At 31.3% G+C, this 15,676-nt stretch overlaps 1 protein-coding gene and 1 pseudogene across 1 annotated transcript; both read left to right on the forward strand.

The window, feature by feature from the left end:
• The window catches only part of LOC131870096 (ATPase family AAA domain-containing protein At1g05910-like), a 38,155-nt pseudogene extending 30,687 nt beyond the window's left edge, over positions 1–7,468 (forward strand).
• Positions 1,255–2,585, forward strand: LOC131870091 (uncharacterized). The gene is made up of 2 exons (XM_059215797.1): positions 1,255–1,816; positions 2,162–2,585. The coding sequence occupies exons 1-2, from the start codon at positions 1,714–1,716 to the stop codon at positions 2,380–2,382; spliced, it is 324 nt and encodes a 107-aa protein (XP_059071780.1). The 5' UTR covers positions 1,255–1,713; the 3' UTR covers positions 2,383–2,585.
• Positions 7,469–15,676: the final 8,208 nt, after the last annotated feature.

Consider the following 15,676-nt stretch of genomic DNA (forward strand, 5'->3'; position numbering starts at 1 on the left):
TCCACTGTAAATTTTATGATCTGTTTTCCCCGGTTTCAGTCGTGATTCAACAATTCATGATTCAACAATTCAACATTCTTCTTGGGAAATCTTAAGATCTAAAATGTTAGGGTTTTATTGCAAGAGTCAATAATTCTCTCTCTCTCTGAAATTGAATCCATTCATCATAATATGAAAGCATTTCAGAGCCTTTTTAAACAATAATGCCATTTGAGAGAGAATATTTCTTTGCTATAATGATTAGAATGGCGACGCTCTGCGGATAGAACTAGAGTTGTCATTGCGGGAGACACAAACAGTATGCTGCTGTGCTTTTTGTTTTTCACTTATGTTTTATAAATTTTTTAAGACTAAACTTTTAAGCAGAATAGAAAGTAGCATAATCTATTTGTGGTCGGATAATTTTGTGTTGTGCCTCACACAAGTTTTTATTAGCTCTAAGTTTTTTTTAACTACATTTTCTTTCGTAAATCCTACTCTTCTCTTTAATATTTAGCTATCGCCAAATACTTTTATCTTATTTGTATTTTCTCTTGTATTATTTATAAGGTTGATGGTATTGTAAGAATATTTTTTGAATATTTTTTATTTTAAACTTATTAATAGATATAGTTATTTAAATATCTCAATATAGTAATTTGATGTAGTTAAATTTCATTAATGTAAATTTTCTCACTCCAAAATAAAATGAATTCTTACCATTTTCTATGCAAATTCACTTCATTCAAAACCTAAGTAGACCAATTAAACAATCTTTGTAAAATAATCAAAGATAGTAAAAAATATCCCCTCTTATCTTTGAGTAGAGATAGTTGCCCTTCCCATTAGACTCAACAAATACCAATTTATCTATAAGTCTTTTAACTCCTTGAAAGTTGAAAAGTGATGAGAAAAAGTTAGTTGACTCATTCAAACGATCCAATATTAGACATCATCATCATATTCAAACCTTAATGAGACATGAAAAAACATTCATAAAAGTAGAATGCTCCAATTATATTGTTATTATTATTATTACTTTAAGATAAATTAAAAAAAAAAATAATATTATTATATTTCACGTACAATTATATCTTGTTTGCTAATGTTAGCTAGTGTTCTATCTATCTAATGACTTGTAACTTTTAGTTTTACGATATTGTCTTAAATTGTTCATCTTTATAACTTTGATTCATCGCTACTTAATGCACATAATTTACCATAACAACAGCCTCTACAACTGATTCAACAGATACTAACTTTATCCTTGACTCCTTGAAAGTTGAGAAGTAATGGGAAAGGTACAATCAGCGTTGTGGTCCGCATTGTCGATTTTCCACTACTTTATTGTGGAATCTCATATCATTATCGCAGGTACAATCATCCTATAGCTGTCCTATTTCACTCACGTCCATAACAACTGTCTTGTCCCTTCTTTGTTCAACCAATTCAACAAAAACTGTATTTGTTCTTCTCGCCTTCAATTATTTGCATCGTTCAATGCACCCACTATTAATGTCCTGCTAGAACTCTTCTCCCAACTACCTCGCTAATCTCCATGCGCGCAGCTGCAATTGTTTTATTTCACACTCAATCCACATTAGGGTTTAATCGCAAGGGGCGTGGAGAAATTCTCTATAAGAGCTTCACGAGAAATCTACTAAACTCTCAAAAAAGCTGTATGAATTTGTCATTATACAAGTTGATAGCATTTCAGAGCTTTTCCTAACGAAAATGGCATTAGAGAGAAAATATGCCTATTTCTTTGTCGTAATGGTGGGAATGGCGATGCTCATGGCTGCTGGAACTAGCATTGCCGCTGAGGGAGACAAAGACAGTATGCCGCCCTATCTTTTTATTTCTTCACTTTATAATTTGCATGTATCGAACACCTCATCTCTGAACTAAATAGAAGATAACTTAATCCATCTGCCGCAGGAGAATTTTGTGTTGTTCCTTCCATATGTTTAATATTGCTCTACTTTTCTTTCCCTGCATTTTCTTTCATACTTCACTTAAATTGCTGCAATTTAGGATGTTCTCGATATATAGAGAGTAAAAATTCAACCACTAGGCATTTCCATCAAAGCTAAGAGACTAGAAAATGTGTGATTAAGAAATGCAATCATAAACGTCTCAAATAATTTTTGTATAGAAATTTATTTTACATTTGTTGTCGCAGGATTGATATCTCTGGACCCTCTGACAAAGGCTACTGCTGAGACGACAAGGACAATTGAAACGAAATCTGGGTCATCTGAAAGTGTTCCAAGAGGTTCTACTCGCATTGTGGTAAAAGAAAAGGCAGATAAGAGAGACGAAATCATCTTCGTCTTACATTTGGTCATTATCAATCTTGTAATCGTTACCTCTTCAATCGTTTTCTTTCCGATTCGATCTTAGCGTTTGATTTAGCAGCACTTTGACAATCGAATCTCAAGATATTTTTCCATTTGATAAATATCCTCCATAAGACTTTTTCCCACTATTTTGGAGGAGCCGATATGTCCGATTCCTGTACATTTTGGAACAATCCATTTCCTTCACAACTTTCTGCAGAATAGCTAAGCCTACTACATATACTATTCTCTTATCTGTTTCTATTGTATTGTGTGTATTTTTTTTTTCCATTAGAATACAAAATAGATACAAAATAGATTGTAGAAATCTCATAGCTTTAATGATTGAAGTTATGAAGGGTAATCTAGAAAGTGTGATTTAATACTTAGAGCTGTTTGCTATCAAACGAAAATTATAATTGTTTCCGCTGCAATTAACACAGTATTATAATTATTTTTAAAAGCTTTCAAAGGATTATGGTGGTTCTGCTTTTCTACTCGATTCATATTCTCTGTGTGATTGTAGATTTTTGAAAATTACTGCTACCAATACTTTTGATTGATGAAATTTCTGCTGGAAAGAGAAAATCTTTGCTAAATGAGATTAAATTTACTTGGATATTTTTAAATTTTATGAAAAAAAAGTTGAAAAAGCTCCCGGCACGGTAGCACTTTCATTTCATACACAGCTCATATTACATAAATATTGTGATACAATATCTGAGTAGACAACTCGGCAGTAGAGTTTTTCCATGATTTCATGCATCATTCCTTATTACCATGTTCTTTATCTTCTCCGTTTATTTTCTTACTTTTTTCTTGCAAGTTCTTACTCTTGTCTAGCCAAGTTTTGATTCAGAGCATGTCCAGAGCGTGTCCTTTAGGTTCAGCTCAAGATTTTTTTCCTTTTGATTCGCCAGTGTTTTTGAAGCACAACATATATCTGCATCCATTTTTCTCTGCTTGAAAAATGACCGTTCTTTCAAAAGACTGTTCAAGATCTCATTCGAATTCATAAATCTGATATTATCTCCCTTCCAGAAATCATTTTTTTGTAGAGAAATTGTTGGCCTTGTTGTTTTAGTTTGGAAAGGTAGCCAATGCCAATGTATATATGTGCAATTTCCTGGCAGAGGATTAGCTTGTTTGTGAAAACCTCTCGAATCACACCTCCTTTTTCTGTGGTTGGTACTTTCTTTGATTCTGGTAATTAGATTTTATTCTCCAATGGGTTTTTTTAGTATAAGGTTATTTTGCAGTCATATATTCAGTTTGTCTATTTTATAATTAGTTCAATTCGTTAGATTTTGGATGACTACTTTAATGTTATTCTCTTTTTTGATGAAAATTTTGGGAACTTGAATTGACTTGATTCATCTTTAATTTTGTTTTGCGAAAATATTTCATGCATTCATATTTTGAATAGGTAAAAGATGAGAGGTAGCTTCCATCTCCATACGTATTGATAGGTTTCTAGTCTCGTTGAATTTTACATGATATATAACATTTTTTCAGCATTACATAGGGTAGAATAATCCCCTACTCCAGGGGCATTCACTGTTATATTCTTGTCTTAACAAATTCAGTTGATATCATAGTTAATTAACACCTATTGTAAAGACATGTCAATATTGTTGCTACCAATGCAGTGTTTGTAGCCAATTGAAGAAAGAAATCATATATATGTAAATCAAATTCTTTGTTAGTGGTGGACATTATTACAATTTCTTGGATTATATATCTACAGGTGATTTTGCCGGATGGTGGTTCTAGATGAAAGATATTGGTGAGGCAATTCTTATAGAATCAAGGGATTGTACTCCTTAACATCCAAGGTAAAAGTCTAGAATAATGAAGAAGAATGAAGAAAAAGATCTTGGCTATTTGTTCAAAATTGGGTGTAGATTTTAGTTTGGTTAGAATCCATTACATTTTAGCCTATTACTTATATATCACTAACCTGTTCGTTTACTTAGTAGCAAAGTTGAAAAACTTGGACTAGAAAAAAGTTTTGACAAACCCAAAAAAACTTCAAAGACTTAGTAGACCCAAACAAGTTCAAATTTCAAAAACTTCAAAGACTTGACCCAAAGAATTTAGAGTAATTAATTAATTGAAGACCTTTAGAAGAATAGGTAATAATCAATTTATTTTTTTTAAGAAGAATAAATAAATTTGTAAAAATATTATTGAAAAAAATGCATACTAGTTTAAATTTCAATATAAATAAAAATTACAAATTATAATTTCAATGTTTAGAATGTATAAACTTTATTCTGGTTAAAGCTTAAGAAAAGCTTTGTGGGTGTACTCAAAAGGGATGGTAGAGTTGCAACGAATTCCCCATTGATGGCTTGCCTTTTGTTTGTAAGTGCTGCATCATAATTTCAATGTTAAAAATCTATAAATTTGTTTTGACTAAACTTGATCATTCAACAACAATGTAGGAAAGATCAAATATCAAATGATCAAGAAGATATGAAAAAAAAAATCAAGGTTAGAAACAAGTAAGAGCATAAAATTATTTTGTTATAGCAACATTTAGATCAAAGATAAATCTATGAATATGATAGAATTATAGGAATATATATGCTACAATAATGTTTAATGATCTTTGCAAGTTATATACATGTTTCCATTTATAAAATATGATAAGGTATTATTTTAATAATCTATTTGGAAGTAACTTGTTTATTACAATACGTAAGCCTCTATATTATTTTGATTTCTTTTCTCAGGTGCATAAAATAGTTTGTCCTTCAAATCAGAAAAATATGTAGGCATCTTTCATGATTAAATTTGTATGCTGAAGTTGCTTATACTAGTAGTCACATACGTCCAGAGGATATCTCCATTGTTTTTTATAAATGAAGATAAAACTTCTTTTGCCCAATACTCTGTTGCATAATATTATAAGAATTGATGAGTCAGATGATTCTCTTCTTGTGGATGAGATGGATTAGGGTCCTATTGGTTCATTATCATTGATGCATGTTGCAAATAGAAAATTTGGCCAGCAATGGGTTTGTGGGGGAATTGACATGCATAACGCAACTGCTCGGGGTTTGGATGTTGTAGCATCTGGATGGGAAACCAAGGTGATACGTTTGGTTATGGAGGTGTACATGCACAACCTACTAGGCCTAGTTCAAAAGGTGGAGCTAACATTCAAACCTTGCAAGTTCATGAAACAATGAGTTTTGATGATATTGGAGGGCTTTCTGACAACATTGATGCATTGAAAGAAATGACTTTTTCCCTCTTCTCTATCCCAGTTTCTTTGGAAATTATCACATATCTCCTCCAAGGGGAGTCTTACTATGTGGTCCTCCAAGAACTGGAAAAATGTTGATTGCAAGGGCTTTATCATGTGCCGCTTCCAAGGTAGGACATAAAGTAAACTTTTAGATGCGAAAGGGAGATGATGTGCTCAAGAAGTGGGTTGGGGAAGCTGAGCGACAGCTGAAATTACTTTTTGAAGAAGCACAAAGGAACCAACAATCCATAATATTATTTGATGAAATATATGGTCTTGCCCCAGTGAGGTCTAGTAAATAAGAACAAATTCACAATTCTATTGTAATTCTATTGTATGTACGCTTCTTTCTCTAATGGATGGTGTAGACTCTAGAGGTCAAGTAGTCCTTATTGCAGTGACAAACAGGATTGATGATATTGATGGAGCTCTTCGCCGACCTGGTCGGTTTGATCGTGAATTTGTATTTTCCTTACCTGATTGTAAAGCACAAGATGAGATATTAAAGATCCACACAAGAAAGTGGAAGAATCCTTTATGAGAGCAATTAAGAATGGAATTAGAAGCATCTTGTGTGGGGTATTGTGGTGTTGATTTAAAAGCTTTGTGCACAGAAGCTGCAATTAATGCTTTCTGTGAGAAATATCCTCAAGTATACACTAGTGATGATACCTTTGTCATAGATTTTGATTCTATGAAAGTAGAGAAGCATGATTTCTTGGAAGCTACCCGATTGTAAAGCACAAGATGAGATATTAAAGATCCACACAAGAAAGTGGAAGAATCCTTTATGAGAGCAATTAAGAATGGAATTAGAAGCATCTTGTGTGGGGTATTGTGGTGCTGATTTAAAATCTTTGTGCACAGAAGCTACAATTAATGCTTTCTGTGAGAAATATCCTCAAGTATACACTAGTGATGATACCTTTGTCATAGATTTTGATTCTATGAAAGTAGAGAAGCATGATTTCTTGGAAGCTATATCTACTATTACTCTTGCTGCCCATAGAGGTGCAATAGTACACTCAAGGCTATTGTCCCCAATAATAGCTCCATGCTTACAAGGACATCTAAAAATAATCAGTGATTATATGTCTAATATCTTCTACGTAGTGGCCAAGGGTTATAAAAAAGATTCGTTGAATGACAGTTCTCGCAATCTTGCCAAGTTACTTGGATTTCCCAATGGTTCTTCTATTCTGGTTGTTTACAGACCAAGACTTCTACTTTGTGGGAAGGAGGGTACTGACTTGGTAAGGTTAGAAAATGCTTTCATAGATGTTTACACATCTATAACATGAGTGTTTTTTAAAACTTTTGAATTGGTTGGCTTGTAATCTAGCTAAATTTCTGAAGGATGCTATATTTGTAATTTTCTTGCTAGGATCACATTGGCCCTATAGTTTGACATGGAATAGAGAGGTTCACTATGCATTGTCTTGGAATTCCGTCACTTTTGTCTGACCATGCACGGATCCTTGAGGAAGCACTAGTACATATTATGGGAGAAGCAAGGATGACTACTCCTTCTATCTTGTATCTATCTCAACTTTAAATTTGGTGGGAGATGATGTGTATATCATTACATTAATACACTTGATACTTTTAAAGTTCTATGACTTTGGGATTTCCTGTGGTATATTTGAAATCATTTTGTTTTTATTTCTAGAGCTTCCTAAAATGACTACATATCTGATTTTGTTTGTTTCACTGAGCTTCTTAGGCCCACGATCATCTAAGAGTTGTTCTACTAGCTATACTATAATAATTGCCATCAAACCTTCCTTTATTACTTCTTGCAACCTCCTTTGTTCCCTTTGATGAATTGGATGGAGAAGCTACATCCTTGTTTGGTCGTCACTATATGTACATATCAACGACATCATTGTTTTAGTTTTGGTATTTTTCCTTCTTAGTTTGTTCAAGATTATGCTTAGGCATGTGAATCCATTATGTATATCAATATTCTGAAAACTAGGAATACTCAAAGGAGGAAGATGATAGAAATCAAGGGGAGGCTGGGGATGGAGGAGAGCAAGATGAAGAAGATGAAGTTGAGGAAAAGGGTGAGCAGGGTAAAGAACAAGAAGGAAGGAGACAACATTCTTTCCTAAATCACACTGATGCGAGGAGGTTTTCTCCTAAAAAAGAAGAAAAGCAATGATTGCAGTCTCCACTATGTAAAGTACTGCATAAAGGAATGAGAATAAAAAATGCACATGACGCAAGATGAGGTGTCTCAATGAAGTGGGCAGAGGCATTAATGAAATAGAATGTATGTTACACAAGTGTACTGCTGTACATAAACCAAACATATATTTTTATTGCTTGCAGAAATGGGTTACATCGCCTCTATTTATAGAGGTCTGTAGAGAATGATCTAGAATTATTATCATAGGATCTTTCTAGATTTTTCATTCTTCTTCGTTGGTCATCCCTTCTGGACTCTTCTATCATCGCTTAGACTTGTCTTTTTATCGATGTTTCTAGACTGAGCATTAATTGTAAGTTGATAGTGGTAACTGGTAGAAATTACCAGACTATTCTAACACTCCCCCCTAATTTCTACTAATATTCAACTTTTCTCTTAAATATTCAAATTTTTCTTGTGCTAATGCCTTTGTGAATATGTCTGCCAATTGTTCTTCAGATCTACAATGCTTCAAGTTGATTTCTCCATTATTAACCAATTCTCAAATGGAGTGGTACCTCATGTCAATGTGCTTGCTTCTTTTGTGAAAGACATGATTTTTTGATAGTGCAATTGCTGACTTATCATCACAGTATATTGTTGTTGACTCTTTTTTATCATGCTTTAAGTCCATCAAGATCCTTCACATTCATACTGCTTGACATGCCACTGATGTTCCTGCTACATATTCTGCTTTTGCAGATAAAATAGTCACTATAGGGTGTTTCTTTGATGCCCATGCAACAACTCTTGTTCCAAGATGAAATTCATATCCTAAAGTACTCTTTTGATCATCAATGCTCCCTGCAAAATCACTATTTGTATATCCTGTCAATTCAAAATTATTTGTTTTGGAGTACAATATCCCATAGTCTATTATCCCTGCGATATACCTCAATATTTTCTTTCCAACTTGCCAATGCGAATTCTTAGGTGTATTCATAAATCTAGATATCAAACTGACTCCATACATAATATCTGGCCTAGTTACAGTGAGATAAATCAAGCTTCCAACAAGTCTTCTAAATATGGTTGAATCAATTTTGTACTCATTATCTTCTTTGCTAAGATTTGTCCCTATTGCTATAGGAGTAGATGCTGGTTTGCAATTTATCATTCTAAACTTCTTCAATACATCCTTTGCATATTTTGTGTGAAAAATGAAAATCCCTTTATTATTTTGCATAACTTCAATTCCAAGAAAATATCTTATTAATCCCAAATCTATCATCTCAAATTCCTTTTTCATTTCTATTTTAAACTCATCAGTAGATAAACTTCCAGTAAAGATCAAATCATCAATATATAAACAAACAATTAGAATCTGACCTAGTTTGTTTTCATTCATGTATAGTGTAGGCTCACTATTTTGGACGACTAGTTTAATGTTATTCTCTTTTTTGATAAAAGTTCTGGGAACTTGAATTGAGTTGATTCATCTTTAATTTTGTTTTGCGAAAATATTTTTTTTTAAGTCTTGTTGATGTTAAACTAAGGCAATGCATTCATATTTTGAATAGTAAAAGATGAGAGGTAGCTTCCATCTCCATACGTATTGATAGGTTTCTAGTCTCGTTGAATAGATTGGAGAAAATTTGATAACTATTTTTTAAACTGAGTGAGACGGCTATGATCATCTTCCCAAGAAACTACCTTCTAAGTTTCACATCTACCACATGGAGATTCTCGTATCCTACATTGAAATATTAATTATAGCAATATGCAATTATATGAAAGAAAAGATTGCACTAGAAAACATTAAATTATGCAAATCCATTTGATAATGGTTTGGTCATCTTGAGATAGAGGGGAGAGGATAGTTATGCTGTTTTTCATACTTTTGTTGCACTTCATATTTTGTAACACTAGTAAGGTTTTAATTAATTTAGTATTTGATTTAGTGGTATTATAGAGTTGAAAGTTCAATATTTATTTTCATTTAAAAAATATTATTGGTCAAAATTGATAACTTTGTCAAAAAAATCTTAGTTTCCTAATTTTATATAAATGGAGCATTAACAATATTGTAGAAATGAAGAAGTAATCAAATTATCAATAAATATTTTGTGATTTATTAAATCAAGGAAAAATTATACTTATTTTTCATATAAGATTATGTTTTTTTATAGAGAAATAGACTATGGTTGTTAAACAAATTAGACTACTCTCTCCCCTCAACTTTGTGATAGGACATCTAAATTCAACCATAGCCAAAACTCTAAACTTGACAATGATGATGCCTTCCTTGATATTATTGTTGTGGATTCGCTTATTAGAAACATGGCCTCTAATCAGGCCCATGACTTGGCCATAATCGTATATGACAAGTATAGAATGACCCTCTATGATGATATCACTAAAGAATCAAACCTAGAAACTAGGTCTACGTCTAGCAATTTGGTCACTAAAAAGGAGCAAATCCTAGGTCATGATCAAGTTATGGAATCTAAAATTGAAGATTATAAGATTTTTATACCTGCCATAAATGTTCTTTTTACTAAGTTTAAACTAAAGAGGGGAAGACCTAAAGGAAAACAATCTCCCTTACCTAAGAAAAAAGATAATAAGAAGCACCTTCCTAAATGTTTTGACAGGTTTACAGTTGCTAAGGACATCATTGCCTAAGGTTTCCCATGAAATTGAACTGCATCTCTTAGATAGTGGTTCCTCCCAATGCAATAGGGTGGTGTGGACCATTCTTAATCTTCATGATACTAAGACTGGTGTTTGTTCCCTTTATGCTTTCAATGATTACAAAGAAAGAATGGAATTGTGGAAATGGTTGTGTACCCTCCTAGATGTTTCCTATATTGTTGGGGTGACTTTGACATGATTGAGCACCTAGAGGATAAACTAGGAGGCCTAAACCTAGAGTGGATGTGTGGGGAGAAACTTTACTGGGCTAGGTTGAAGGATAAAATAGGAGTATTTGATCCTCTTGAAGGATTGAAGAATTATTATGGGTCAATATGGTATACGTGGTGCAATTTCCAACAAGGGAGGACAATAATTTATTGTAGGCTGGATAGGTTTTATGCTAATAAAGATCTTTTCTCTTTCAAGCAAAGGGAAGATGGAATCATAGCAAAAGTATCCCCATTTTACCCTCTCAAATCATCATCTGATTTCAACATAGATTGCATTGAATTTTAAAACGATCCCTCACCCTTAGAGGGAGGAAAACTTTATCCTTAACACCAACCTTCTGGAAGATTGAGGTGTTAGGAGTGCTATTTACATGATTAGGCAAATAACCAAATGGGAATGTCACACCCACTCTACGATTGATAAATGGAACAAAAATGTTAAGAGCTAGAAGGTCCTTCAGCAAACAGTTGGAAAGAAGAAATCTAAAGATGGTAGGAAGCTAGAAAGAGACCTAGTGGATAATCTTCCAGTTCTAAAAGCTCATAACCAAATTGACCCTACCAATTTGGAACTATCTCACTCCATATCCCAAACTAGAGACATGCTAAGAGGTAGGCAGCATAAAAAGATCTCCAGAATCGAAGTAAGGGCTAGAATTCATTGGCTAGAGCAAGGAGATAAAGGCTCCAAGTTTTTCTTTAACATGTTGAGGCAAAAGGAATACAAAGAAAGAATTGAGAGAATCTAGGAGGAAGTTAGAGAGTTGGTAGACAATGAGGACATTAAAAATGCTTTCCAATAATGCTACTAGAGGTTATTCACCTCTAAAGGTAACTTCCTTTCTAGCCTCTCTGCTAGGGACAAATGTAAAGATCTCATTCCAAAGAAGATTATAATTGCAAATTAATCACATAAATTATACTAATCACATTCTTTATATTAATTATAAATAAATTAAGTTACATAATGATTAGAGAATATCCTTCAATTAATATAAAATAATTAAAATTTTGAATTCATCTACATAATATTTTTTGATAAATAATTTTTAATATTTTCATTTATAAAATATTATTATGTATATACATAAAAATGATGGATAACTATAAATCACATCTTTATAGTTCATAAAAGTCTAAAGACCAAAATACAAAAATAAAAAACAAATACAAAATTATCCACCATAATATACACTACTTTTAAATCTAAAAGAAATTCAATTTGTTTACTTAAAATAGAAAATTATTATTAACTAAATATAATATATTGAAACACTAAACTCATTACCACAACTTCCTTCCCCAATCCCCAAAATAAACTCAAACTGCTTTTTTGATTAAAATAACCTAGGCAAGGAATGTTCCATCTAATTTAATACACATTTATATCTGCTGCTAATTTTTCATGTTGTGCCGCCGCAAACGGTGAATGACATAAGACGGTGAATTTTATCATCTAATCTTTCTTTCCTAGTTCTCACTCTCACCACTTCGCTCCACTCGCATTAATCTTTAACCGTGTTGGGATACCCGTCTGTTACGTGGCCACGTATTTCACTCTACTCCTAAATTAATTTTAATTTTGGAACTTCATACGAAATTTGACTTTGAATTTTTTTTTATTAGTGTCTAGTATAGTTTAAAATATTTCTATTGTAAAAAGAATCTATTTTAAAATTATTAATCAGATTTCTTGAAGTCTAATTTTTATTATTCGCAATATTGTTTCCACTTCAATCTAAATTGTATAATATAAATCAATTTATAAATTATATTGTATAATTTAACTTAATTTATAACATTCACTTGTAAGATAATCTTTTAAAGAATTATGAATTGTTTATTTTTCTATTTTTTAGTTGAATGACTAAGATTATGTATATATAAATATCCTTAGTGGTTAAAAATAATCATGTATAGGCACACCATTAAAAGATCACTTTATTAATGATTATTTTTAAGCTATGTTTTTACATGGTATAAAACACTTCATATTTTGTAAAATGAATTTAAAATTTTGTATCATCTTCTATAAGTTTAATACACCACTAAAATATAACTGGAGACTTCTCTTCTCATCTCAAAAGAATGCTAAAATCTATTTTTATGAACAACATTTTTTTTCAAGTGTATTAAAAAAGTTAAAAATCTTTGAAAAATGATATTAATAACAAACATAACCATGCAAAATAGACTAGGCCAAATGAAATAGCCATTTTCATGATTCAACTCTACTCATAAAAATGTCTCTAAATATTTTTTCTATAATGTGCAAAGGAAGAAAAACTTTGATTTAGCTAAGTTGTATTAGCCAAAAGACTTTCACTCCATCTACATTAGGATTGTAACTACTTTAAGTTATTGCTTAACAATATAAATCTCCAATGATGAAAGAATTTTAATTAATTGGGACAAAGTAGGAGAATAATTTATTATTTAGTAAACACTAAAATAAATTTTTTAAAATAAATTATTAAAATGGGGGTGAAGAAAGAGAATTAGAACTAGATGGAGGAATCCACAACCAAGCATGCCAGTACGTCTTGGTGGGGGTGGGATCAAGTTAGATTTATGAAACACATAATTTCCTAATGAAAAAATAAATGTTAGATAAAAAAGAATCCAAAATAGATACAATAAACGAATTCATTTTTATCTAACATTTTGTAGTATATTCATCATGATCAGTTTTCCTTTTTTCTTCCTAATTCATGTTAGGAATGTGAGTTTTGTTTGTTTCATGGGTTGGCATGATTTAATGATTTATTGGTTTTGTGGTATTATGAGGATTGTCCTGAAACTTTGCAATTTTGAAGTTATTAATAGATATGATCATTTGGAAATCTCAACATTGTAATTTGATGTCAAGATTTCTATATAAGCACATGTTTTTAGTTTCTTGTGTGAGTCAAAGATTAAAGACCATACTATGACTTGTAGATTCACCTTCTACATAAACCAAGGCCCTCCCTTAAACACGTTATCTTTCTCAAATTCTAATTAAAAGAATATATATAAAAACCTCATACCAATAAAATCACCTCCAAATTCACACCCTTCCATTTTTGCTCTATCCATGTACTAGATTCTATTCCATAGATACCATATACATACAATTTAGCAATAATAGCTTTCTTCCTAGATTACAGTTAACGAATTCTTATGAAATACATATGTTAGTGATCTCATCTAAGATTTCCACATTAACATTACCAACCGTTTTCCACATTAACTTTTTATTCCCTTTAACTTACCATAAAGATGGCCTCCCCATTTCAATTGTTTTTACGAGGAGAATTAATATAATATATACAATAATATTATAAAAAATATATAATCTTTAATAAACCACAAAAATTCTTAAGATTTTAAAGTAAAATATTTTAAAATTAATATATATTTTAAACATTTTTATACTCTTAATATTAAAATTAATAAGAATAAGAAGCAACCACCTTCCTCTAGATTTATAAATAAATTAATATTATTAGATTAACAATGAAAATTAATTGAATTCAATAATAGTATGAGGCAGTGCAGGTATTCGGTAAGTAATGTAAGAAACTCGCTTCTTTTCGACCTTTTTCGTGGACTAATATAGAGGGCTAGAGGGTTAGAGGTCAGGCCTAGAATTTGACGGCCACCCTTGCTTGTCATATGAATTTTTCATGGCGGTTTAGTAATTTTAATGCCTTTCGTTTTATGTTTTAAAAAATATATTAAGTGTTAATTTTTTTTTAATTTGTGAATAGTTTAATATAAATTCTTTAAGCTTCACAGAATTGAAGTTCCAATAAAATTCAATTGAAGTGAAAAGAAATAATTCCATCAAAAAATGGTAAAAATTAAAAAAATAAAGATAAATTAGTAATGCACTAAGAAAATCATTAATTTACTTGTAAGTTTCTAAATTCAACCCAAAAATTTTGTTTATTATAAAAATAGAAACCATTTTAGATTTTTTTATTATAATATATAAAAAAATTAGAAATGATTATATCTTATCATTTCAATTGTTAGAAGTTTCTAAATTGATATTTAAGACAATCTTTAAAAAATATTAAAAAATAAATTGACAAAGTTTCTAAATTTATATAAGAAAAAACATATTAAAAATCTTTTAAAAATAATATAAAATAAGAAACAATTATATCTTAAATCTACCATTTTAAAATATTCTAAATAAATTCATATATTTATAATAAACATTGTAAAATAATATATATTACCTATTATAATATTTTACGGCTTATTAATAATTTTAAGTGTCATATATACGGTTTGTGGAAAAAATAGCCTGTCGATACATACGGTCCACTAATTTTATTAGTTGTAATATACGGTCTAAAATTACAAAGTGGGGAGTCACAGAAACAGAAACAAAAGAAGAAGAATTCGCAAAAGAGAGCCCTGTGCAGGAGGCAGAATCTCAACCACAACCTGCAGATGTATTATGACAAGCATAAGCATGACCATAGTCCCAAGCTCAAGAAAAGGTGACTTCAGATGTATTATGACAAGCATAAGCATGACCATAGTCCCAAGCTCAAGAAAGGGTGCCTTGTATCGGCGTCCCTGTTTTTATCACGGTTGGCAAATCCAACAAGTGACGTGCAAAGAAATAATTGGTTTTGTTCCTAAGCTGGTGTTCACTCCTTGTGTGCAATGTTTTAGTTTCCCCCAGTTTGCCACCATATTTCTCCTCATATTTTTATGGTAATTATATATATTTTTTAAATGTATGAGAAAATGCACGCGGTTTAGAATGAAAAAGTCTCTTTTTGTTAGAGGATGTTTCCTTGTGTCATAAGCTTTTTCTATTTGTATCGGTTTATGATTTATCACTCTTATGTATTTGGAACTCAGATTTAGATGTTGTTATAGTGTATGCGAAAACCCCTTCCATTTTTTTATTTTAATACGAAGAGAATGTATAATTCTCACTATATCCAATTTTCAATTCGCTTGGGTTTATCACTGGAGACCTAAACCCACAAGAATTGAACACTTGCCTTTTGGTGATTGCTCCAACTTGTACTCTACA

The sequence above is a fragment of the Cryptomeria japonica genome, unplaced genomic scaffold (assembly GCF_030272615.1).
Source record: "Cryptomeria japonica unplaced genomic scaffold, Sugi_1.0 HiC_scaffold_287, whole genome shotgun sequence".
Taxonomy (NCBI): Eukaryota; Viridiplantae; Streptophyta; class Pinopsida; order Cupressales; family Cupressaceae; genus Cryptomeria; species Cryptomeria japonica.